Below are 25,890 nucleotides of genomic sequence, written 5' to 3'. Positions count from 1 at the left end.
CCTCCATTACTAACCCCATAGTTAGATTGTAAAAAAAACCCAGCCAGCATAAAGTCCTTTAAATAAAATAAAGACACTGACATCTTTTTTTTAAATAAATGTAGAAATGCCAAGTTATACTCACCTTACGCCTAATGCATTGATGCCCATATCCCCTGTAAAAGACAAAAAAATAATAAAACGCCATATTCCTCACCTGTCCGACGAGAAGATAATTCACTGAAATCCATGTCCCATGTAAAAGACAAAAAATAATAAATAATAATAATGATAATCCATTAGTGGGCATGTCCCACGACTATCTAGATGATTTGGATAGTGGTCACATCAGTGATGCTACCCCTCTCCACTCTAGCCGCAACGCACTAAGACAGGAGCATGAGAACGCTTCTGCCATGTGTAAAGGTTATCTGAGACAGGTCACTGGAGTTCATAGCTGATGAACCCCAGTCACCTCACTTTTGGCACTGCTCACTGTGTGAGATCATTTTTCTGGGGCTGCTATTTTTAGGTTGGGGAGTGCCAATATTCATGGCCCCTTTCCATTCTGAGAATAAATTTTTAAATAATTAAAAAAATGGCATAGGACCCTTATATTTTTGATGACCAGCCATGATAAAGCTGATAGCTGAGGGCTGCAGCCCGCAACTGTCGGTTTTGCCTGCACTGGTTATCAAAAATAGAAGAGTCCCCACATCATATTTTTAAAATTATTTATTTATTGCACAGGCGCCGGCTGATGAATACTGCCATCAGCGGAAACTGCATTCGCTGTTATCAGCAACAGCAGGCGTACGCTGTTGAGTGTAGCACTCTCATCAGCTGACGTTTATGACCAGCGGTAACCTTTTTTACCATTGTTCACAGCTGCTGGCTCACATGCTGTCACCTGACAGCGTGGGAACCGCAGCTCTTTGACCTATGGTAACTACGATAACTTACCGCTGATCAGAGCTGCTGGTGTTTATCGTGCTGTCACACAGATGGCAGCCTGTATTTGCTGTGCGGTCACGCAGATGACAGCGGGACAAAAAATGGATGTTCAGGCCCCCCATTCATCTGAATGGTGTTTGGGTTCGAGTTTGGGTACTTTTCTGGTATCTGAACCAAACTTTTTTTAAAGGATCTGCCGAAGCCACCGGACCCGAACATCCACGGCTTTGCCCATCACTACCTCTGAGGAAAAGTATGTGGAGAAATGTTTCCATTTTTCATCTAAATTAGGGCCACTTGCTAATCACAAAATAAAAATCCACACAAACCCCAAGCAAATATTGCCTATGTTTGGAGTCGAAACTAGGTAACAAGAGAGGTAACTATAGTGGGTGCTGAGCATTGTTCCCTCTACTCTTCCGGACTTTGGAAATAAGATACCTGGCAGCTGATTCTTGCTGCCCAAACCATGGGAAGCAAATATCATAGTCTGGCTGCACAATTGCAGCAGGTATATATTTCTCTGAAATGGTCTGGCGTCTCAGAAGCTCAGTGCTACTCAGTGGTTATCAATAGTGATGAGCGAACGAGCGCGGATAACGTCTTATCCGAGCACGCGCGGGTGTTATCATAGTACACATGTGGGGAATGACTGTTTGTTAGTGAGTCTCCAAATGTGTTCAGGCTGTCTAACAGCCAGAAATCATGCAGCCGCAGGGACTTGAATATAATATACGGGCACTGCCAGATGCTTGGATTACACCCGAGCTTGCTTGGATAAGACGTTATCCGTGCATGTTCGCGCATCACTAGTTATCAACCAGTTACCTTCAGCAATGTGGTCCCCAATGCTAAATTTCCCCAGGGCCCCTAGATGTCATGAATCAGAACGGATATTTTAAAAATCTGGAGACCATAGGTACAGATGAGACTATCTTCTCCTAGTGCTGCTTCGGTTGATTGACAGGTCTCCCCCATAATAAGGGGTTGGAGCTTTAAAGGGAACCTGACATGTGAAAAAATTATATTAACCTCCACTTATGGAGTTAAGCTGTAGATCAATAGCGTTCTGAAACTTGGATCTCTGCTGCCAAGAAGAAATGAATTTTTTTCCCCTACGGCAGCATTTGGTGTTTAGTCTCGGGGGTGGCACCACACCGGTGCGAGTTCAGTCACCATTCAGTATATAGATGGCAGTGACTGACTGACAGCTGACCCTAATGCTGATCCGATTGTCAGTCAGTGTCGAGGAGCGGTTATAACCGCTGCCCTCTATACACTGACCGGTGACTGAACCCGCGCCGGCGCTGCCTTAATGACTGAATGCCAAACACTGCCAGGTGGGGGGGGGGGTAAAGTTAATTTCCTCCCAGCATCGTGGGTCTCTTGTTCGGTGCAGGGAAGGTTCAGAACTCTATTAAACTGCAGATTAACCCCATATCTGCAGGTCAATACTGTTTTTTCACATGATAGGTTCCATTTAAAGATCCACAATTCTCTTCAAAAACGCTGTTTATTCCTATAGGAAATTGACTTTGCTGTATATAATGAGAGTATTTTGAGCGTTTTGGGTTTTTTTTTTTTTCCTGAAGAGGTTTTGAAAAAAGCCTGATGGAAAAACACAGTGTATGTCGGTTTTTTGAGGAGGATCCAAAGAAAACCTCTCCAAACTAGGCCCTGTCCATTCAAAAGGCTGCAAAAAAATGCCTTAGGAAAAATCTCTTCCAATACTCTTTAATGCCATTTCAGGAAAAGAAAAGCACTGCCAGAAGAAGGAGCATATTCTGAAAAATTTTCAGCTTGAAAAACTCTTTGTTTTACCTCACAACACACTCTGTTAACGCAGCCTTAGAATATGTGCTCCTGACGTCTCCTTCAAGCAGGCGAACCTGTCAAAGTTTTTGAGAGCAAGGTGTGTTAGGAAACGCCACTTTTTTTTTTCTGTGCCTTCTTTTTTAGTGTTTCTTTTGGTTGTTTCTTGAGTGCTTATTCAACATTTTTGACTGCCAACATTTTTTGGGGCAGTTTTGTGGTGTCTTTTAACTGTTTTGAGCCTTCCAGTTGACTTCTATTATAAAGGAGTATCCTCAGAGCAGAAGACGCCCGAAAAATGGTCCTCTCGCTTCTTCTAACAGCTTGGCGTCTTTTGTAACCTCTAAACACGTGAACAGCAATTTGTTTTTACATAGAAGTGCGTATGTTTTTTCTTTTGAGCATTTAGGGAGCGCTTTTTTGGGGTTTCAGATGGGAAAAAAACGTATGCAAATACTCTTCAAAGTGTGGGCCTCATGATTAGCCATGTCTATTTGAGATTGTGTTCTTGGAGAATATTATTTTTAACGATAGGTCTATCGATCCAATAGTATGTCTAGAAAATATACCACGTCCCCTCCCCGTATGGGTTTACGTGTCATATAGATACCACTATTTATATATATATTGTAGAGTAAAATCCTATTGTTTGCGGTTTGGACGGTTGTTGTAGCATTTGGAGAAGCTCCTTCTTGCTGTATGTCGGTGTTTGTCTTGTGGTGCCGTGGAGGGCATATTTCAGTACGTACACAGCCTGTCTGTCTGTCTCTTTGTCTCCGTGTCCTTAGGATGGGTGAAGATGTCGTGTCTGTCTGTTCTCTCTTGTAAGTAACTCGTCATTTCTATATTCCTCCCTTGTTAGTGTCTCCATTGTTTCTGCATGGATTTCTTTTCCTTGGCTTGTCTTCTTCCTCTTTGTCTCCGCTGCCAATTTTCGCTTGTTAAGTTGCTTCCTACCTACCATAAAACCCCTGCAGTACATGGTATCATGCTTGTGAACATGTGGCGTGTGCAGTCTATGTCAACGGCAGTGTTATTATGACGTCTTGGGAGAAACGTTCAGGAACCGCTCATTTGTACGTTATTTCACTCTTTCTATACAATGGGCCATGTATTTTCATGCTGCAAATTAGGGCTTTATTTTTTTTTATTTTTTGTCGTTTTAGTTTTAAATGTTAAACTAATTCTAATTAAAAGTTTGACTCGAGACATCTGTACAAATTCTCAGATGCTTAATTTGGAGGTGACATAATGGGGTAACACATGGCACCTCTTAATATTTTGACATTAAAATACTTTATCCAAGTCAGAGAAAGTAGGCTAACAACCAATATGGATGCCAAGATTTATGGGGTCTTCTTTTTCATCTGATTTTGCCAGATAAAGGCTATAAGCTTGACATTTCCACCAGTATTAAAAGGTTATTCCCAACATAGTAAGTTATTAGTCGCGTACGGGAGGAATTAGTAAGTTAGGATAGGGGATAATTGAATTTCGAGAATGGGGCTCATTGACCCAGAAATCGGGCCCTCAAGAGCCCAGTCCTAAATGGAGAGGAGGTATGCATGCTCGGCATCTGCTCAATGCATTGTAAATGGGACTTCTGGAAATAGCCGAGCGCTGTACTCTCTTGTAATCTTCTCTGACAGTTCCATAGAGAATGAATGGAGCAGAGACTGAGTATAAGCACGCGGGTTCTGGAACCCCGTTTTTTGGATCGCTGGGGATCCCAGCAATCGGACCACCAGCAGTCGGTACGGTATTCATTATCTTGTAGATAGGAAATAACTTGCTATCTTTGGAATAACCCTTTAAGTGCAAATGATTGGCTATATATTGAATACATGATTGATTTGGGTAGAACAGAGATTGTTTTCTGTCTCATAGAAAGAATCCCAAGCAGGGAATCCCCTTAAAAAGGAGCATGTGATCTGGAAAAACTGCCGTAAGGGCTCATCCAGAAATCCGATTTTCGTGTACGAGTGCTATCCGTGGTTTACACAAGTAGCACTCGTACTTTGCACATGTCCTGATATTTTGCTCAGACTGAATGGACCACAGAAAGATATTGGAGTGTCCGATTTTGATTCGAGGGTTGGATCAAAATCGGGAATTAAAGTCTGTGGGTCCATGAAAAAAAAATGGACCACTCTCTGACATCCGAGTGTGATTCGATTTTCACGGACTGTCTGAAAGGAGAAGTTGAAGAAACTTTTTCTTTTTCTCTCTCCACATATGAGAAAAATGATGACACTCTGATTATAATCAGTCCTCTTTTCTTGTACGTGAAAAAAATTGTACTTCTGAATGAGGCCTTAGAATTGATCAGATTTCCCATAAACTTTTATAATTAGTAAGCCGCTGAATAGACGTCTTGAAAGGGGTTTTCCAGTCTCAGACATTTATGGCATATCCATTCACTTCTATGGGAGTACTGAAAATTGTGATTTATAGATATGCCATAAATGTCTGAGATGGGAATTGCCCTTATACAACCAATGAAGATCTCGGGCTCCTGCACATTGCCGTGCTCAGGATTTTTGGCCCATAGACACCAAGGATGACTAGCACATTGTGTAGGCCCATACTGAACCTTCAAGTCTTACCAATTTTACACAGCTACATGGAGGGTCTTTTTCTTAATAATTCCAATAGAACCCAAAAAATGCTTCACACTGAAATACATGTAATACACAGGGGATTGCCCCTAGAAACATTGCTATTAGCGGAAACTATGGTGCCCTGCAGAGCCACCTGTAGTGCAGTCCATAGGTGACAGACTGGGCTCGTGCACATAGTAGGGCTCATACGTACAGCAATATGTGTAATACCAATTTAGTGTTTGAGTCATTGAACCTAATGTACACATCATTTTGACTGTTTAAATTGCAAATTCCTGACGGGTCATTCAGACGATTAGACAGTTGGTCCATTTGCCATCCGTGTGTGTTAACATAGAGAGCACGCTGACCCATTATAGCTAGTGTGCCAGTGCACATGGCTGATTACCCACAAGGACCATGGTCCGTAAAAAATGGCAGCATGTCCTATTCTGATCTGTTTTATGGAAGCAGGTACCTATCCAGAATAGTGCCGAGCCCATGGAACTACACACGTCCGGATGCATCTGGCCTGTTTTCCAATACGGCAGTCTGATCTCGACTTTTTTTTAGAGATTTGCTTGTGGTTGTGATGTTTTTTGAGAGTTTTGTTGACTTTGTTTTATCTTTTCATGCGTTTTAGTGACACATTTAGGGTGAAGAAATCACCAAAACGCTCTCCAGTTACTGACAATGGCTCTGAGGTATGTATTTATGGAAACGCATGTAATATAATCTCTCCAGGCAGCAAGTTTACTTTCCAAGGAACTTGGCACTGTACAGAATTTGCATTATATATTACATGGATTGGGAGTGATTTTGAATATTATTTAATTAATAAGTCATACTATCTTTTTTTTTTTAAGGAGCTCACGATACTGTGCAAGTCAGACAACGCCCCCGTAATAGTCTCAGAAGAACATGCTACCGATGAGGAGAAGCTGGCCTCTTCAGTGAGTAGCCAAAAATGGACGTGCATGGCAGTGGACCTGGACCAGGAGAAGCAGGACTACCCCCAGCCATCTGATCTGACCAGCTTTGTCACTGAGAACCAGTACCACGGATCCTCAGACGGTACTTCTCTGCAGATTCCTGTGTGCATTTGTAATTTTACCCTTTCCACTTAGTTGCTAGACCCTGTACATCACTACAAGCCCAGTCAGAAGCAGCTCATTTATAGATTTGTTTGCCCTTGAATATGTGCTTTGCTACTACATTCTATTGATCAGCTTAATGACAATGGCCCTCAGATCCTGTACACTGAGTGCAGATCCATCTCTCAGTATTATGTGAACATAAGGCTATGCGACCTTATATCAAGGAGTCTTTGGAGAAGGGTCATATTAGACCATCCTCTTCACCCTTAGGTGCTGTTTTTTTTTTTTTTGTGGCCAAGAAAGATGGTTTATTAAGGCCTTGTATTGACTATCGTTCCCTTAACAAAATCACTGTTAAATATCAGTACCCGTTGCCCCTGATTTCTGATTTATTTTCCAGAGTTAAAAGTGCCTGTTGGTTTACCAAGCTTGACCTCAGGGGGGCGTATAATCTTATTCGCATCAAGCACGGGGATGAATGGAAGACGGTGTTTAATACTCCGGAGGGACATTTTGAGTACCTGGTGATGCCTTTTGGGCTCACTAATGCCCCTTCTGTCTTCCAGTCTTTTATGAACGATATTTTCCAGGACTTTGTGGATAAGTTTTTGATCATCTATCTGGATGATATTTTGATCTTTTCCAGTGATTGGGACTCTCATGTGGAACATGTCCGAACTGTGTTCCGGAATTTGAGGGAAAATTCTCTGTATGTTAAGGGATCGAAGTGCCTCTTTGGTGTACAGACGATTTCATTTTTGGGATTCATTTTGTCCCCGCCTACTATTGAAATGGACCCAGCCAAGATACAGGCCATTTATGATTGGGTTCAGCCCACTTCTTTGAAGGCTCTCTAGAGGTTTTTGGGTTTTGTTAATTTCTACCGTAAATTTATAAGTAATTTTTCTGGTATTGTTAAACCACTGACTGATTTGACCAAAAAGGGCACTGATGTGGTGAATTGGTCTCCAGAGGCAGTTTCGGCATTTCAGGAGCTTAAGCGGAGATTCACTTCTGCTCCGGTTCTACGGCAACCTGATGCCTCACTCCCATTTCAGGTGGAGGTAGATGCTTCTGAGATTGGTGCAGGAGCCGTTTTGTCCCAAAGAGATCCGGTGACTTCTAAAATGAATCCCTGTGCCTTCTTTTCTCGAAATTCTCCCCATCTGAACGTAAGTATGACATGGGCAATCGGGAATTGTTGGCCATGAAATGGGCATTTGAAGAGTGGAGACATTGGTTGGAGGGAGCTAGACATCAAGTTGTGGTCCTCACCGACCACAAGAATTTGATTTATCTTGAATCAGCCAAACGCTTGAATCCTAGACAGGCTAGGTGGGCCTTGTTTTTCACGCGTTTTAATTTTGTGGTCTCTTTTCTTCCGGGCACTAAGAATGTTAAGGTGGATGCCCTTTCTAGGAGTTTCTTTGCGGATTCTCTTGATGTGACCGAGCCTACTACCATTCTAAATGAGGGTCTAGTTCTTTCTGCCATCTCACCCGATTTGAGACGTGCCCTGGAGGAATTTCAGGAGGACAAACCTGAACGTTGCCCTGTGGGAAAATTGTATGTTCCTGACCAGTGGAGGAAAAGAGTAATGTCTGAAATTCATTGCTCCGCGTTGGCTGATCATCCAGGTATTTTTGGTACCAGAGAATTGGTGAGTCGGTCTTTTTGGTGGCCTTCCTTATCTCGTGATGTCAGAAATTTTGTGCAGTCCTGTGGGACTTGTTCTCGGTCCAAACCCTGTTCTCGTTCTAGTGGGTTGTTGATGCCCCTGCCGGTGCCCAGGAGGCCATGGACCCATATTTCAATGGATTTTATTTCTGATCTTCCTGTCAGAGAATTACTGTTATCTGGGTGATCTGTGATAGATTTTCTAAGATGGTCCTTCTTGTACCACTCCCAAAGTTTCTATCTTCTTCTGAGTTGGTGCTCTTGTTTTTACAACAGGTGGTTCGGTTGCACGGGATTCCTGAGAACATTGTGTCGGACAGAGGAGTCTAGTTTGTTTCCAGATTTTGGAGAACTTTTTGTTCCAAACTGGGAATTCAGTTATCTTTCTCCTCTGCATTTCATCCTCAGACCAATGGGCAGACTGAGAGAACAAACCAGACTTTGGAATCCTATTTGAGATGTTTCATATCTGCTGATCAGGATGACTGGGTCTCATTTTTGCCCTTGGCCGAATTTGCGCTAAACAATAGGGCTAGTCCTGCCACTTTGATGTCGCCCTTTTTCTGTAACTTTGGGTTTCATTCGGATCTCTCGATTTTCTTCAGGGCAGGTGGAATCTTCGGCCTGCCCAAGTGTGGATTCTGTGGTAGAGAGAATGCAGCAGATTTGGGACCAAGTGGTGGATAAGTTGTCCCACTCTCAGGAAAAAGCCCAACGGTTTTCCAACCGGCATAGGACCATTGGTCCCCGGTTAAAAGTGGGTGATATGGTTTGGTTGTCTTCAAAGAATATTCCTATGAAGGTTGCGTCTCCAAAATTCATGCCAAGATTCATTGGACCTTATAAGATTTTGGAAATCCTTAATCCCGTTTCTTTCCGTTTGGCTCTTCCAGTTACGTTTAAGATTCATAACGTGTTCCATAAATCCTTGTTGAATAGGTTTGTAGAGCCAGTAGTTCCCATGGCTGCGCCTCCTGACCCTGTATTGGTTAAAAGTAATTTGGAGTATGAGATTGAGAAAATATTGGATTCTCGTTTGGCTAGACGGAGACTCCAGTACTTGGTCAAATGGAAGGGATATAGCCAGGAGGATAATTCTTGGGTCTCTGCTTCTGCCATTCATGCCGAAAGATTGGTTTGTGCTTTTCACCGAGCCCATCCTGACCAGCCTGGTGGCGTGGATGAGGATTCAGTGACACCTCCTCAAAGGGGGAGTACTGTTGTGAATTCTCTCTCTGTCTTCCCTCTGGTGATTACTGAAGGTAGTGGAGCTGGTCAGATTGACAGAGGGGTTGCGAGTTCTCTTTCTGGGCTCCCTCTGGTGGTTACTGGAGGTAGTGGAGCTGATCTGATTGACAGAGGCTTGCCACCTAATAATGAGGAAGACGATTGGAGATCTGGGGTTTCAGATTGGGATTTAAGACAGCTGACTCCCTCTATCCCTGCTGGTGATTTTCTTCCTGTGCCCCCTGAGGTCTGATGTCTTCTGCTCTGTCCCTGCATGTTCAGCTAAGTGGTTCATTTGCTACTCTGTTTGCATTTGATCTGGTTTTGTCTATCTCTGCTTTGTGTGGGTCAGCCAGCTCCGGCTGGGGCTGTGCTGAATCACCGCCCATATGTTACTGCTTGTGCCAGTTTGTTTTGTCCCATTCTATTGGTCTCTTTTTGCTTTGCTTTCAGAATATACCAGAGTGCTGATATAGTGGGGGCGAAGTCGTGCGACTTCAGTGTTTTTGTGCATCAGACGTGTTAGACTTTTGCAGGGTTTTTTGCGTGATTGCAGACAGTGTCTTTCCTTTCCTGCCCTGTCTAGTTAGTGTGGGCCCCTTCGTTTGCTCAGTCTATTTTTCTGCCTGCGTTTGTGTTTTCATCTTGTCTCACCGACAATATATGTTTGGGGGCTATCTATTCCTTTGGGGTCTGCTCCGGGGCAGTTTAGATTTCCCCTTTCTTCCTTTAGACTTACTTAGCTCTCCGGCTGTGCCGAGGCGTCTAGGATCATCGTAGGTATGCTCCACGGCTATTGCTAGTTGTGTGGACAGGATCAGGGGTCTGCAATCCGCTTAGTTACCAACCTCTCTGGTTTTCTGTTGCTTAGCCTGGGCCTGCTATCCTCCTCAGTGACCCATTCATAACACGTGTGGCTCTTAGTTACCCGCTGTTTACACTAGATACCAGTGTGCACGTTGGTATCTAGGGTAAACAGCGGGCATCAAAGAGCCACGCGGCTCTTAGTTACCCGCTATTTACCCTAGATAGCAGCGTGCAGCGTCGCTGATTGTTGGTCTCCCGCTGCCACACGCAGCAACGCGTGCTGGCCAGCGGGAGACCAACGATCAAAAAATGGCCCAGGACGATCCTGCACGATCAGCGATGTCCGGCGGGGGGGCTGGTCGCTGATGGATGTCACACACAGTGAGATCGCTGGAGAGATCGCTGATGCGTCACAGAATCAGCGATCTTGCTAGCGATCTCGCTGTGTGTAATGGGGCCCTTATACCCTTTGTAAGTCTTGGCTTTGCTAAGAATAACAGATCTGATGTCCTCAGATAGCTCCTTTGTCTTCACCACTGTGACAAAGTTACAGGGCCTACCATGTGGCTCTTTAAAACACTGAAGTCATCATTCATTGGCTAATTCATGTCACATGGGCACCGACAATCACTGGTGATTCTCATTTGTGATTTACGACAGGTGAGTCAAAATGCTTTTCCCTACTAATTTAATGTAAAACGGTGCTAGTACCAGTGCACAGCAAGTTTTAGGTTTTTCTATTTTTCCCACCCATTGTTTTTTGTTGTAAATTGTTTATCATTTGCTCTTTAGTATTTAAGGCCTCTTTCACACTTCAGTTTTTTGCATCAGTCAAGATCCGCCAAAAGGAGGGATGGCGGATCCGTTTTAGTACTGATGACAACGGATGGCACCTGTCCGTTTTTTTGACGGATCTGACAAATGAAGTATTTTATAGGAATCGCAGCCTGAGAGAGAGAGAGAGATAACACGAATGGTCTATACAAAAAAGTGTTTCACTTGGATCTTTTTTTTCAAGAGATATTCCACATTATGTGCATAAACGTCATGGGTGCCAATAACGATGAGCAAGATTGTACGTTGAAATATTCTTAAGTTCATTTATTTTTCAGATATAGATTATGGAAGCTCCTACGGCATCGAATATATGGAGAAGACTGGAAAATGCTCTCCGGTAGGACTTATTCTAATGGATATTTCAATCGCTATCAAATTTGGGAGCCCCATTTTCTACAACATTAAAGAAAACTGGAGTTATGGAAACTTTCCTATTCATTTTTTAATACCAATGATCCCTTTAATTAAAGTCAGTAGCTGGAAACTGACTTCACATGTGTAAGGTTAAGGCCCGTTTGCACCGGTTGATTTCAAGGCGTAAACAAGGGTCAATCGACTATATATAACTGGCGTTCATGAATGGCCTCTACACATCCAATCTAAACAGTGAATAACTGTTAATATGATCGTTCTGTCCCGGCATAATGTGTGTGTAATTGGCAGCAAATCCCATGTTCCACGTCGATGTGCTGCAAACAAGAATACACTTCATGCTGGCATAAATGATCCAAGTCGCACGAGCAAGCGTTTTCCTTGTTCATTGGCTGATCAGCGGCACGTGTATAAATGGGTCGATGATTGGGAATTAAATGTCTTGTGTGCACTAATTCACCAATTTTTTGCCCTTGTAAATGGATTTTAAAAAATATATTTCTCTGGATTTTTTTTTTGTATACTGATTAACTCCTCCAATTGTCGCTGCTACACTGATTCTGGAACAGTTTTTCTTTTTATGCCCCTCTGTTCCAAAGTTATTCCCCCCATAATAATAGTTAAAATTTTCTATTTAACCAACTGGGCGTATACTACAGAAGTTTTATATGGGCGTGGCCATGTTATGATTGGCCAACGTCAGAGGAGAAAAAGGAAACGCCCTCAAAAAGTCTGTGCTACACACCCAGTTGGTTGAAGAGAACATTTCCAGCATTATTACCAAGGGAAATAACTTTGGAATGGAGGAGAACAGATTAAAAAGAAAAACTGTTCCAAAATCAGGGGAGCAGTGACAATTGTAAGAAGGTACTCCGTTCACATAATAAATTCCAGTGAAAGGTTCTCCATAAACCTACAGTATTACATTAGTTTTCATGGGGCTATTATTTGCTCTGTGTCATTGTGTACGTGTATAGCTAAAGCCTCGTATTTAGCCTTTGGGTATTTGCAAAAATCAGTCTCGAACAACGTGTCCTTGAACAGACCAGACACATAACAGGAAGTAACCTGCTTGTCTATGCCGTAAACCTGTCCTGCTATAAATTAGATGCCATTTTGCAGAACTCTTTTGAAGTTCTTCTATATTGTTGACTCGTGTATAATTACAACATAACAGTCAGCCCAATTGATTGGTTTTGAAGAAGGTTTACATACGGGGTGTGACAGCAGTCTGCATTTTACACAGCTTGGCTCAGTCTCGCCTGTATATTGTAATATTTCCCTAGATCCGTGACATGCCTCAGACGCAGTCCATGTATCTCATGTTTGAGGCTTCCCCGGACAGCCAAGGAAAAACACCAGCCAAGTTCTCAGATTCTTGCTCTACTGGAACCGAGTAAGTATCTAAAGAACGCTGAGGGTGGTATATAGAGGTTTAGAGCTGTCTCTGGAGTGATGATATTTGCATTGCAAATGAGTGACCAAATATTTTGCTATAAAGGACTGGTGTATCGAGGAGCAAAGTCAGTCTGACAGTTGTACTTTATATTTACATATGGTCTATGGTTTCTTGTTAGCTCCAACTTTGAGGAAATGGACCCTAACTTATGCTCAGGGCAGCTGTCCATCTCAAGATCTCCACCTATTATGCAAGACAACGTACGGCAAATTGTTGAGAGGTCACTGCAGAGAGAGGACGATCCACAAGTTCTTGGGAGTGGCAAAATGGAGCTGGTAAGAACACAATGGATAATACAAGAAAAATGTAATACCGAACTGTTAGTGTCAATAAACAGATAAATAGATATTATGGTCAACCATGCTGTTAAAGATCTACTTTTTTTTATTTAATTATCCTCCAGGCATTGCAAAGTTATGAATTTTCATAATATATTTCATGACCATATTTTGCTTCCTTTTTCCCAAACATTATCCTGCTGTGCTGATTCAATTATTAGTTTATGCTGCTCTTTTAGAAGCTGCTTTCAACTGCTGCTCCGCAATCTCTGTACATAATGTTAATGCAATCCCCATGCATAGTAATTTCCCTGTCTGGCTATGGGGGATGGGGAGCAGAGAAGCATCCTATGCACAGATTGTTTGAGTATAGTGTAGGGATGTTACTGAGCAGCAGTTGAAAGCATCTTTTAAAGGAGCATTAACTGGGCATTGAAACTGTATTATTCTATAATATTTTGGAGAGAAGAAAGCAAAAGAAGGTATTGAAGTATATCACAAATGTTCACACCAATGCAATCCCTGTAGGATAACTAAATTAATTGAAGCACTTATTCTTTAAGGCAGTTGCTATGTCTGCTCTATGTTAATGGAAGTCTATGAAAGACTTTCACCTCAGGTTTACACCATTGTCTGAAGGCACCATAGCATCTTGTAGAATTGGTTTGTTTTTTTTTCACAACCCATCTACTTTACAAGTTATAAAGTGAGAAGACTATATTGGCAATCTGTTGCAGATGTGATGGTGTGAACCAGACACTAACATGGGTTTTTGTTATTAGTTTTAGTATGGCATATTTTTCCTTGTACATACACCCTAGTAGATATTATAGAAGTGTTTTACTTGACCGCGTATGGCCAATCTGGGGTTTTTCCCTCATCCTGTACCCCCAATATACACTTCCCGTAGTAGGAAAAAACACCCACCCTATTAGAATAAAGACACTACACATTATCTTCTTTGGATAATTTTGGCAACAGCGGCCAGTTTATTAACAAATTACATAAACATTTACAATAAGTATTAAATACACAATCTTATATGACATGAGTGGAGGGTTCTTGGAGCCCCCCAAAATTCTGGCTAAATATTTGGCAAAAACACAAGAACTTAAAACTCCACGTTACCCTCAGCCGTAAACCAACAGCTCGAGGGCACCATACATCCCATTCCGGGAAGTCCAACCACCAAAAGCTCCCAGGTAAAACCCCGTCCAGAGCCGTAACCAAAAGCCAGATCCACCGAAACAATTTTTAACTGTCCAGAATTTTAACTTCCAATTCCTTTTCACTGATTCAGCGTCAACTCCAAGAACCCCACCCCCCGCCAGCCACGCACAGCACTGACAACCTCAGGCTCGTGAGTGCCCCAACACCACCAGTGCTCTTTCGATTCCACCTTGTATCGCCAATGGCCATAAATCAATTCCAATCTCATTCAAATGAACCCCGTCGTCCCTCCAAAAATTACCAACCCCCAATTCGAATTCAAAATGCCGTACGCAGATACCCCCATTTCTGGAAACAAAACTGGATACGGCCCGGTTCAACTTCACCCTGGCCCTGTTAATCCCTTTTAACGATCGGGCCGCCCTCCACTTCTTTCTGGGAACAATATCAGACTAAACCATCAGCACCTCAGGAAACGATGCCCACAACCTCAAAAAGTCAAAACGAATGTCCCTAATCAACTCCCAGACAGGTTTGACGCCCAAATCATTTCCTCCCAGATGTACAACCAAAATGTCGGGAGCCTTATCCAAACGAGCAAATCTAGAAAATTCTGACAAAGGCCTGCTCCAGACCATCCCTCGAAGTCCCAACCATCGAATGGCAACTCGATCCCTTCGAAAACCCAATTGCCTACCATCCGGCCTTACATCCGCCCGAAGTGCCCCCCAATATACAAACGAGAGTCCGAAAATCCAGGCCAAGTACGGATCCCGACCTGAAATACATAACCAAAACAGCAATTGTTAATCACCCCCAAACCATTCACCCCAGCCCCATCAATGCCGCACATATGTCAAGTATGGATCGGAATTCCAGCAGCCGATACGCTTGATCTTGTCCACCCCCAAACCATGACTATCTGCTTCAGAGGACGCACCAATCCTAAAAGAATGCGACCCGTATGAACCAGGAGGGAGACCCAACTCCCTCAAACCTTTCTTAAGAACCGCAATAAACTGAAAACAAGACAAAAATGCACCTCCCTTGTGGCACAGTAAGGGGCCCACTCGACCCGACCACAAGCTCCAATATGACTCCAAACACTTTTCCGGGCACATCACAGCCCCTTCCACTCTCCCCAATACCACTCGCTTACCCCTTCCCAACTGATCAGTTTTTGAACGCCGAATCCAAAAAACAATCCCCCCATTCCAAAATTCACAATCCTACGCCAGCAGACCTCTAGCCCTGTCTCTACTACGCAACACTACGACACTATTTCGCCTATCCGCATAGCCCCAAAAGACGCTAAGGAAAAAGCCAACTTGAACAATGCCACCTCAAATGGAGAACTACAAATCCTTTCCAGAACTCTCCCCAACCCTTTCAGCGTGCTAAACTAAATAGGTCGACGCCTGTCAAAACTCTGGGTCCCTTTTTGGAAACCTTTTAACGCTTGTCTAACCAGGAAATTCTTTGTGACATCGACCGAACCTTCCAACTTAAAACCAAAAGCCAGGCCAGCAATGAATTTATTCACCTTCGTAACTGAGCAGCCCGTTTCAGCCGCCCTGCCAACCAGAAACAACACCGCCGATGTCCTGTCTTCTTCGGACTCCATTGCTCCCCAACGGGACACCCAAGCCCGCCATATGTTCCATGCTGCTTCATATGACGCCCAAGTTTGTCTCATAACCGACTCCTGGATCAATGTTCCTGCCCGTCCGTAATAATCTGCCACAAATGCAAAGGCCATTCCGCTCCTGAGGCCTCCGCGTCTGGTGCCAGTTCCCGGAAGCGCTCCCACTGCAAACGAGACAAAGCATCCGCTATAGAGTTTTGCACGCCCGGCACATGCACCGCAGTAATCCAAGCGTTCAATTCCAGGCACCATACCACCAATTTCCTCACCAGCTTAATCACCGGGGGAGAAGAAGTGGACAAAGTGTTGATCACTGACACCACGCTCATGTTATCACAATGAAACCTAACTCTCCTATTCTCAAACATCTCGCCCCAAATCCATACTGCCACCACAATTGGGAACAATTCCAGCAAAACCAGATTTTTCGTCAAGCCTCTCTGATACCACCGATCGGGCCACTTGCCAACGCTCCACTGACCCCTACAATAGGCCCCATAACTGACCCCGCCTGCTGCGTCCGTATAAATCTCACAATCAAAATTGTTCAAAAATTCCTGTTGAATCAAAGATCTACCATTGTAATTTTCCAAAAAACGCTGCCACACCGCCAGATCCTCCCTGTGTTCCCTAGTCACCCAAATGAAATGATGCGCCAATCGCACCCCAGCAGTCGCGCCGGACAACCTACGGCAAAAAATTCGGCCCATGGGCATTATCCTGCATGCTAAATTCAGTCAGCCTAGCAATGACTGCAATTCTTTCAATGTCACCTTCCTTAATCTCCTAACCCTGAGAACCTCCTGCTTCAACAAGGACAATTTATCCTCTGGTAGCCGACACTCCATTCTTTCCGAATCAATCAGTATGCCCAGAAAACTCAAAACCGTACAGGGGCCTTCGGTCTTTTCCCTCGCCAACAGCACCCCAAAAGTCTCTGCCACCCATTCCATGGCGGCCAAGGTATTCCTACATAAAACCTACTCCGGTGGCCCTATAAACAAAAAATTATCCAAGTAATGAATGACAGATGGAACACCGGAAACATCCCTAACCACCCATTCCAAAAAGGAACTGAAAATTTCAAACAAAGAACACGAGTTTGCGCAACCCATCGGCAAACACCTATCCAAGAAATACCCCCTTTCCAAAAACATCCCAACAACGGAATGCTATCCGGGTGCACTGGTAGCAATCTAAAGGCCGACTCAATGTCGGTTTTTGCCAACAAAGCCCCCGTGCCGTATTTGCGAACCCATTGTACTGCCGTGTCAAAAGATGTGTATACTACCGAACACAACTCCTGAGCAATACGATCGTTGACCGACAACCCCTTTGGGTAAGAAAGATGCTGTATTAACCTACATTTATTAGCCTCCTTATTTGGCACCACCCCCAATGGGGAAACAATCACCCCTTCAACTGGTAGCGATACAAACGGCCCCGCCATCCTACCCAGCTCAACTTCTTTTTGCAATTTAGCACTAACCACTTCTGATTGCACATCAGCCGACCTCAAATTTTTAATAGAAAAAGGTACTACGTGGCTGGGAGGGGGTATCCTAAAACCCTCTGCGAAACCCGTCCGGATCACCCTGGCCTTATCTTGATCCGGGTATCTACTTAGAAAGGGGGCCATCCTTTGAAGCCTCACCGGCGTCTCCCCCTTGACCGTCACCCACTGCTGGCTTACCCTTTGCTTTCCTAAAACATTTTGAGGCCCCGTGTGAGCCACCGTTGCAATGGGAGCACACATGTTTGAATTTACAGGTGTTGCCATATTTGCACTGCCCCTCATTGAATTGCCAGCACGTTCCTCATTTTTCTTTTCCTCCTTGCGCACCCTGACCACTGTTTCCGAGCCCCCCATGCTGATTGCCACTACCTCCGCTCCCGTGAAAGGACTCCCCGTACCTGACTGGCGCCATCACTTTCAACCAGAGTCCAATGTCCTTTTGATCCCACCTAATCTCTGGCCTCATCGCCTTCCTCTGCCTAAACTGTTCGTCATAGCGCAGCCACGCCTGCCCCCCATAAGTACGGTGCGCCTTACCAATCGCATCGAGGTAACAAAACAGACCCGAACAATTTTCGGGAGCCTTTTCCCCTATCACACTTGCCAATATCGCAAATGCCTGTAACCAGTTCACAAATGTCTGCGGAATAAGCTGCCACCTCCGTTTTTCCTCGTCTTTCTTACTATCGTCTTTCTTCCTCCTATCCAAATTAAACTTTTCCAGGGGGAGAAGAGACAAAATCTCCACGTACTCATCCCGCCAGATCTTGTCCTTCACCTCCTTTTTTAAATGCGCCCCCAAAGGTCCTTCAAAGCACACATACACTTCCCCTCTTGCCCTGTTGTCCAATTTTACTGAATCTCCCTTATCCTTCTCAGTCTGAACAGATACTGATACCCCAACTGGCCTCAATGACTCCCCGACCAAAGGTGGACCGACCCCCACACTCGGGAGCCAAGCCGCCACGGGTGACGTCTCAGTCTCGCTCCCCATTCTTTTTAAAACTTGGGACAAACTACACAACACCTCCCGCAAGCCTGGCATCTCCGCCCCAATTACTCCCCCTATCCCCCTTCCATCCAACCCTGACCTCTGACTTTCCCCGACCCCTTGTGCTATTGGCCCTGTGGGCGACAAACAAGACATGGACTGCGACTCTCCCCTGTGCTCTCCTCTCAGCCGGCCCTCCGCTAGGGCCGCCGCCAGATGCCTCTGCTGTGGTGGCACTCCCGGGGGCCACGTCCATAGCGGTGCCGGCCCTCTCCCCTGGCCTGCGCGCCTGCACCGCCACTGCCCCCGCTCTCTCACGGTAGGTCGCTTGCCTCCCTGCTGCGCCGCGGGCCCCAGGTGCCGCACTCCTCGACATTGCAGGCCACACTTCCGGTGCGGCCCTCGCTTCCGGTGCGGCCTTCGCTGCCGCCTCTCCCCGCCGACCTGTGCCCGCCGGCTGGCTCGGTGGATATGTGGCGCCCCTGAGGGTTCAGTCGCCACAGAGGTACTGCACCTCCTCCTGAGGTGTGGTACCCCACCGATCAGGTAAGGTGGAGACACCTGACCACGCTCCAACACCTGCATCCCACACAACACAGTAGCAAAGCACCCTTTGGTGGCTCCCTGCTTGGAACACGAAGCGTGCTAGGAGGCGGGTGGAGTTTAGTTGGCTTCAAAAGAGCGGGAAGAGTTTAGGATTTAGTCAGTCTGACAGAGTCAGTGGAAGAGTGAAGATCCCCTGAGTGGGATGGATGAAGGAAGTGCTGCAGCCGACCTCAGTGACCTGGGTCCGCTGGCACAGGAAAGAGACATTGATGGAAAGCCTAACTCTCTACATAAGAAAGAAGGATTAGTACGGAACGTAAGGAGAGGAGGACTAAGGATTAGGGCTAGAACAGAACCCTTCCCAGGTTCACAGCGCAAGGCCGGGGTCCGGTCCCCGAGGTTGTATGGATACTAATGGTCCTGCAGCAGACACCGGAGGAATAGAAGTTGTCACCACTTTATTCCCACATCAGACTTGGGGGCACAACAGCAACGAGAGTGAACCGGGACTTAGTAGCAAGGAGTCCCCGAAGCAGGCTACAGCTGTCTGCCGTACAAGTAGAGCTCATAGGAACATCTGACAGGAGGAACTCCAGTGTAACTCAGTACTGAGAGTACTTCACTATAGGCGCAAAAGGGAGACGTTCAGAAAAGGCACATTTGTTGGCGGAGTGTTGGAACGGAGTACTTCATCTTACCTGGAGGTTGGCTGAGCCCCTGACCTGGAGGAAACGGCACCGAGGCGGGCACGTGTATGCTCAACAGACTTTGAGTAAAGCTTTGGAACTACATGCCCTGGTGTCCTCCGCTTATTACTGTGCCAACGCACTCAGCACTGCTACATCTCGGTGCCAGACACACCCTCTCCCTTAACACCTATCTTATTCATCTACACTACCCTGGGACTACAGCCCTGCCTATGGAGGGTTACACCATCATTGCTGCACCATACCATCTGTCCCAGAGGATCTGCCTGCAGCGTCGGCTTAACATCTTCATTGCCGAACACCACAGGGGGTGTCACGAATCATTCACTCATAAACTTTATTCCATCACCCTTAACCCCTCTTTTACAATGGACGCCCAGGGCCACGGACCGGGTCACAGCTACTGTGACATCTTCCATTGAAATCCACCAGGCTCGGCTCCGAGTACCCCATGGCCCTGGCACGGGGCGATCCAGATTCCTGCCGGGCGGCGCAGGGCGAGATGAAGCCGCGCAGCTGCCGCCAGCCTCCGCAGGGTCCCCGGAGGGGCTCCTTGGCCTGCGCCGGCTGCGCGTCACTACCTCCGGCGAGAGCCTCTCCAGGGGCCTGGTCCTCCTCCTACCCGCGCTCTCCCTGGTCTCGGCATCGCCTAGCAGGGAGGAGAGCTGCTCCTCCAGCCATCCTCCCCTCCTGGAACGGACGACGTCCCGCAGCCTCTAAAGCAGCAAGTCCACGGACGCCATGGTAAGGACTGCTGCTGTCTCTGTCTGTCTTCTCCTGCTGTCCTTCCGGCCGAAGTGAGGGGTTCCCGCACCATTCCTGACTCTATATAACGCCCCACCCCCAGCTCTCCTCCCCTATCCCTGAACGACCAATCCCATCCTTCCCACCAGATTTTAAAACAAAATAAAAAACCCCTTCATGTCCCCAGTGCAGTCATGTGGGGCTTACATATGAGCTGCGCCTATTCCTGCACAGTCTTTTTGCTCGTTCCATTTGGTAAAATAATGAAATTAATGCTGCCCAATAATCTTATATAGTCACCAGCTGAACTAGATGCAACCAACGGCCATGTCTCCTGTTTTGCCCCCATATAGATTGATGCTCTGTGTGGGTAGAGGGGAAAGCAGCTTTCTGACATTTCTAACAATGAGCTGTCGCCTGTGTATCAATAGGATCAGGCGTTTATTTTCAGGATGCCCCCGTACACATTAGGTGGTCGGCCTGTCTCCAATAAATCAACAGTATGCTGCATTTAATCCAATGTGTTTGAGGGCCTTTACTCTTGGTTGTTTGGGGTCTTTCTTCTACCCATATGTTCTTCTTTCCCTACAATGTGGTAGTGAAACAGATGTAAAAAAACAATCCTGTAGGTTGTTTTGGGATCATACAGTTGTGGCCAAAAGTATTGACACCCCTGCAATTCTGTCAGATAATATCAGTTTCTTCCTGAAAATGATTGCAAACACAAATTCTTTGGTATTATTATCTTCATTTAATTTGTCTTAAATGAAAAAACACAAAAGAGAATGAAGCAAAAAGCAAAACATTGATCATTTCACACAAATCTCCAAAAATGGGCCAGACAATACTTTTGGGCCAGACAAAAGTATTGGCACCCTCTGCCTAATACTTGGTTGCACAACCTTTAGCCAAAATAACTGCGACCAACCGCTTCCGGTAACCATCAATGAGTTTCTTACAATGCTCTGCTGGAATTTTAGACCATTCTTCTTTGGCAAACTGCTCCAGGTCCCTGATATTTGAAGGGTGCCTTCTCCATACTGCCATTTTTAGATCTCTCCACAGGTGTTCTATGGGATTCGGGTCTGGACTCATTGCTGGCCACCTTAGAAGTATCCAGTGCTTTCTCTCAAACCATTTTCTAGTGCTTTTTGAAGTGTGTTTTGGTCATTGTCCTGCTGGAAGACCCATGACCTCTGAGGGAGACCCAGCTTTCTCACACTGGGCCCTACATTATGCTGCAAAATTTGTTGGTAGTCTTCTGACTTCCTAATGCCATGCACACGGTTAAGCAGTCCAGTGCAAGAGGCAGCAAAGCAACCCCAAAACATCAGGGAACCTCCGCCATGTTTGACTGTAGGGACCGTGTTCTTTTCTTTGAATGCCTCTTTTTTTCTCCTGTAAACTCTATGTTGATGCGTTTGCCCAAAAAGCTCTACTTTTGTCTCATCTGACCAGAGAACATTCTTCCAAAACATTTTAGGCTTTTTCAGGTAAGTTTTGGCAAACTCCAGCCTGGCTTTTTTATGTCTCGGGGGTAAGAAGTGGGGTCTTCCTGGGTCTCCTACCATACAGTCCCTTTTCATTCAGACGCTGACAGATAGTACGGGTTGAAACTGTTGTACCCTCGGACTGCAGGGCAGCTTGAACTTGTTTGGATGTTAGTCGAGGTTCTTTATCCAACATCCGCACAATCTTGCATTGAAATCTCTTGTCAATTTTTCATTTCCGGCCACATCTAGGGAGGTTAGCCACAGTGCCATGGGCTTTAAACTTCTTGATGACACTGCGCACGGTAGACACAGGAACATTCAGGTCTTTGCAGATGGACTTGTAGCCTTGAGACTGCTCATGCTTCCTCACAATTTGGTTTCTCAAGTCCTCAGACAGTTCTTTGGTCTTCTTTCTTTTCTCCATGCTCAATGTGGTACACACAAGGACACAGGACAGAGGTTGAGTCAACTTTAATCCATGTCAACTGGCTGCAAGTATGACTTAGTTATTGCCAACACCTGTTAGGTGCCACAGGTAAGTTACAGGTGCTGTTAATTACACAAATTAGAGAAGCATCACATGATTTTTCGAACAGTGCCAATACTTTTGTCCACCCTCTTTTTTATGTTTGGTGTGGAATTATATCCAATTTGGCTTTAGGACAATTCTTTTTGTTTTTTTTCATTTAAGACAAATTAAATGAAGATAATAATGCCAAAGAATTTGTGTTTGCAATCATTTTCAGGAGGAAACTGAGTATTATCTGACAGAATTGCAGGGGTGTCAATACTTTTGGCCACAACTGTACAAATCACCGTGATTATTGGTTGTTATGCCGGACCCTTGAAGAGACCGGATTAAAAAACCAAGCACGTGGACCTAATTCTAGTTCCAGAAACAGTATCAATTAAGCCTTGAGGCGAACAGAAACCCCAGCGCATTTCATGAACTCCTCACTGGCCTCTGATGTGTACATGATAGCCATCCCCTAGGGCTTGTGGTTACTGACTTAACACAGTAAGGATAAAGAGTGTGATCAGTAATTGTTTTTTGGCTTTGCATGCAATTCATAAGCTTCTAAGAGAAACCGTATTTCCTCATGAGAACTAAAGAAATAAATTATATTAGCAACTGGCAGCTCACAGCGGATTTCATGCCTCTGGAATTACGGACAGAAGATCTGGGCCCCTCTAGTGTTGTAGACCTGCAAGGAGTGGACACGTACCCAAGCGTATCTGGCTATTCCTACCTCTAGCCGGTGGCATACACAGAAATCATGAGGCCCCATAGCAAAAGTCCGTTTCCCTCCACACACTGACAAATAAAATTATTTGTTGAATTAAGAAAGGTCACATCATATAGGCAAACCTTAGACAAGGTGGACATGAATTGTAGCACTTACATAGAAATGTACCCTTACTGAAGCCCATTAATACTGAAGCCCATTATTGTTCTCCCACACTACCATACTGCTTTCGTGGTCCAGGATTTTTCATAAATTTGCCTATTTTTAAAAGCACTTTACAATTTTACCCATTTATCATGTGGAGAAAAAAAATGTATCCTATCGGGAAGAAGAGTGTTTGGACCCCTCAGGCACAATAGCCCCAGTACAACTGCTACTCTTGCCCACCCATCTAGCAACACCACTCTACTGTAAAATAATATTCTGACTTTTTGCATTTTTTGATGACAGGGTTCCCCTGAGGACAACTATGTGGCATCCGAGGCCTTAATATCGCGGATTTCCCACCACACTGCCCTCTGTGACCAGCTTAGTTACCTGGAGCCGGATTTAGCGGAGAAGAACCCACAGGCCTTCGCACAGAAGCTGCAGGTTTGTTTGCCTAAAATCTGAATTCATGGCGCTCTTTCTTGCCGAGTTTGCACTATATTTCCCATAATGCTCTACTAGCCTACAGAGCATCCTGGGATATGTAGTCCAGGTGGATAATACGCCTTTGTATGGTCTTCCCCGTCTGCTCTCCTAGTCTGTGTAATCTCTTCCCCCCGTGTGTCTCTCTCCTTTTCCTACGTTTGGTTTTCTCCACCTAGTTGTACTTTTCATTTCCTGCCAATGCCGATTATTATACGCATTTCTCCCCTCCTTGTCCTTTTTCCGGGAGTAGGAGGAGTTAGAGTTTGAAGCCATGCGAATTGAGGCTTTGACGCTAGCCAGGCACATTTCCCAGTCCTCGCAGGGCACAGAGGTATCTGGGGTGCGTGTGCAGTGATCAGACTCTGCATCCATCTGCTGGTGTGTGTCCGCTCATCCCCCACAATTCTGTCTGTGTCCCGCCGTGTCCCCCTCACCCACCCATCACTATTAACCCTGAAGTCTAGCTGAATTCATTATATTAGGATTTTCTTTAAATAAACTTGATAATTACAGTTTCAATCAAACTCTTTTTAGTATGTGCAAAGTTATAAAATACATTAGGGAAAATTTCTAAATTATTGTCATTTTATACATTTTTTTTAAAGTTAAAAAAAATAAGATACTTAAACCACTGATATGTCAGGGAGCTGATAGACAGAACCCCATCAATCTGAGACTGATGACCTATCCGAAGGTTCCCAGAGAACCCTTTAAAAATCTCTTTTGCGGTCTATTTTTGCTTCACATCCATATAGGTTTTTCTTTAACACTGCTGAGATGTTGCTACAATTGGATCCAGTTGAGGCAATACCATGTGAGTTATAAGATATGGCTTATAAAAAAAACCCTCATCCATACGGGCATCATAAAAGGACCCTCTGACCTGAAATACCATGAATGAGCCAGAAAGCTACTCTGTGAAAGTGGCTCCTACATCCATGCTTTACATTTCATAGCTCTTTTGATGTGAGATGAATCAGAATTATGGGGGGGAGTCCCGCCTCTTAATCTAAAACACGCAGTCAAATTTGTTGACAACATACAGATGTTAAAAATGGTGAGTAAATGTACGACACCGTGTATGAAAAAAATTGCTGAATCTTGTCGTAAAGTGATTAGGAGTTATTTTTCATAAGGCCAGAAATCCCCTTTAAGACAGTCCATAAAACAAAATATGGTTGTCTTAATTAGCTCAGTAGGTTTTGCCTAATTTTCCTATTTTTTTTACTCCTTTTTTTTGTAAATTGTCCAGTTGGGAAAACCATATCTTTGTTTAAAGGGTCCCACAATAAAAAGCTAAGGGTTTCCTGCTGCTTGGACCTTGAGCAAACTGATGTACGGTAATCTCTGCAGGAACTCAGTAGGAGGCATTTAATTTTACTACAGCACCTCCGCAGGAGAAACTAAGAATTACACAGAACCTATTAAATTAATTGCTTTACACATGTTGAGTCCTCCAGATCTAGAGATACACTTTGTAAGTGCTCCCTGGTCATACAAGATATAGAATAAACGGGCACCATCCACAATGTCAATTTAGGTGGGATCACCTAGTGCATATAAATGGATTGACATGGAAACACATAAAGAAAAAAAGTATATGCACACAAATAGGGATCACCACAAGGATATGATAATCAAAAAGTATCAATTTTATTAATGGACACAACAAACAGACACTTTGTTTAAAAACAATTAAAAAGTCTGAACAACCAGACACTGATAACAAAACAAAGACAATGGGTCATTTTGATAAATAGTTAAATACTATGGGTCCCAAGGCCAACCATTCAGTATAATGCCAGGTATCTGCTAGTTACCATAACCTAGGGTCTATCAAATCAATTGTAATGACAATCATGATCTTGGATCAAAAATACCATATTATCAATAACTACTATGGTTACATAGAGATTCTACATATGCCATGAATAGAAAATTGAATACTTATCATGTTGCCAACACAAATAAACATACATTAACAAGTCCCTTTCCCTAGCATGATATTACCTGGTTTCTGAGGATGAACAAGCTACCGGGTAGGTTACATGGGACCCCCAAACCCACGCGTATCGACACAGTGATGTGTCTTTCTCAAG

At 44.6% G+C, this 25,890-nt stretch overlaps 1 protein-coding gene across 4 annotated transcripts in view; it reads left to right on the top strand.

Moving 5' to 3' along the window:
* TACC2 (transforming acidic coiled-coil containing protein 2) overlaps nt 1-25,890 on the top strand; it is a 238,908-nt gene that overhangs the window by 187,938 nt on the left and 25,080 nt on the right. For 2 of the 4 annotated variants that reach the window (XM_073546592.1, XM_073546591.1), the window contains exons 9-15: nt 3,534-3,569; nt 5,989-6,049; nt 6,212-6,419; nt 11,266-11,327; nt 12,649-12,758; nt 12,940-13,096; nt 23,609-23,749. In XM_073546592.1, coding sequence (XP_073402693.1) covers nt 3,534-3,569; nt 5,989-6,049; nt 6,212-6,419; nt 11,266-11,327; nt 12,649-12,758; nt 12,940-13,096; nt 23,609-23,749 — 775 coding nt within the window. The remainder of the gene's footprint in view (nt 1-3,533; nt 3,570-5,988; nt 6,050-6,211; nt 6,420-11,265; nt 11,328-12,648; nt 12,759-12,939; nt 13,097-23,608; nt 23,750-25,890) is intronic. The other 2 variants (XM_073546595.1, XM_073546594.1) reach the window with 2 other exon arrangements.

This window comes from Dendrobates tinctorius, unplaced genomic scaffold, assembly GCF_039654945.1.
Source record: "Dendrobates tinctorius isolate UK_male_01 unplaced genomic scaffold, ASM3965494v1 ptg000149l, whole genome shotgun sequence".
Taxonomy (NCBI): domain Eukaryota; kingdom Metazoa; phylum Chordata; class Amphibia; order Anura; family Dendrobatidae; genus Dendrobates; species Dendrobates tinctorius.
This window is presented reverse-complemented; position numbering and strand designations above follow the sequence as displayed.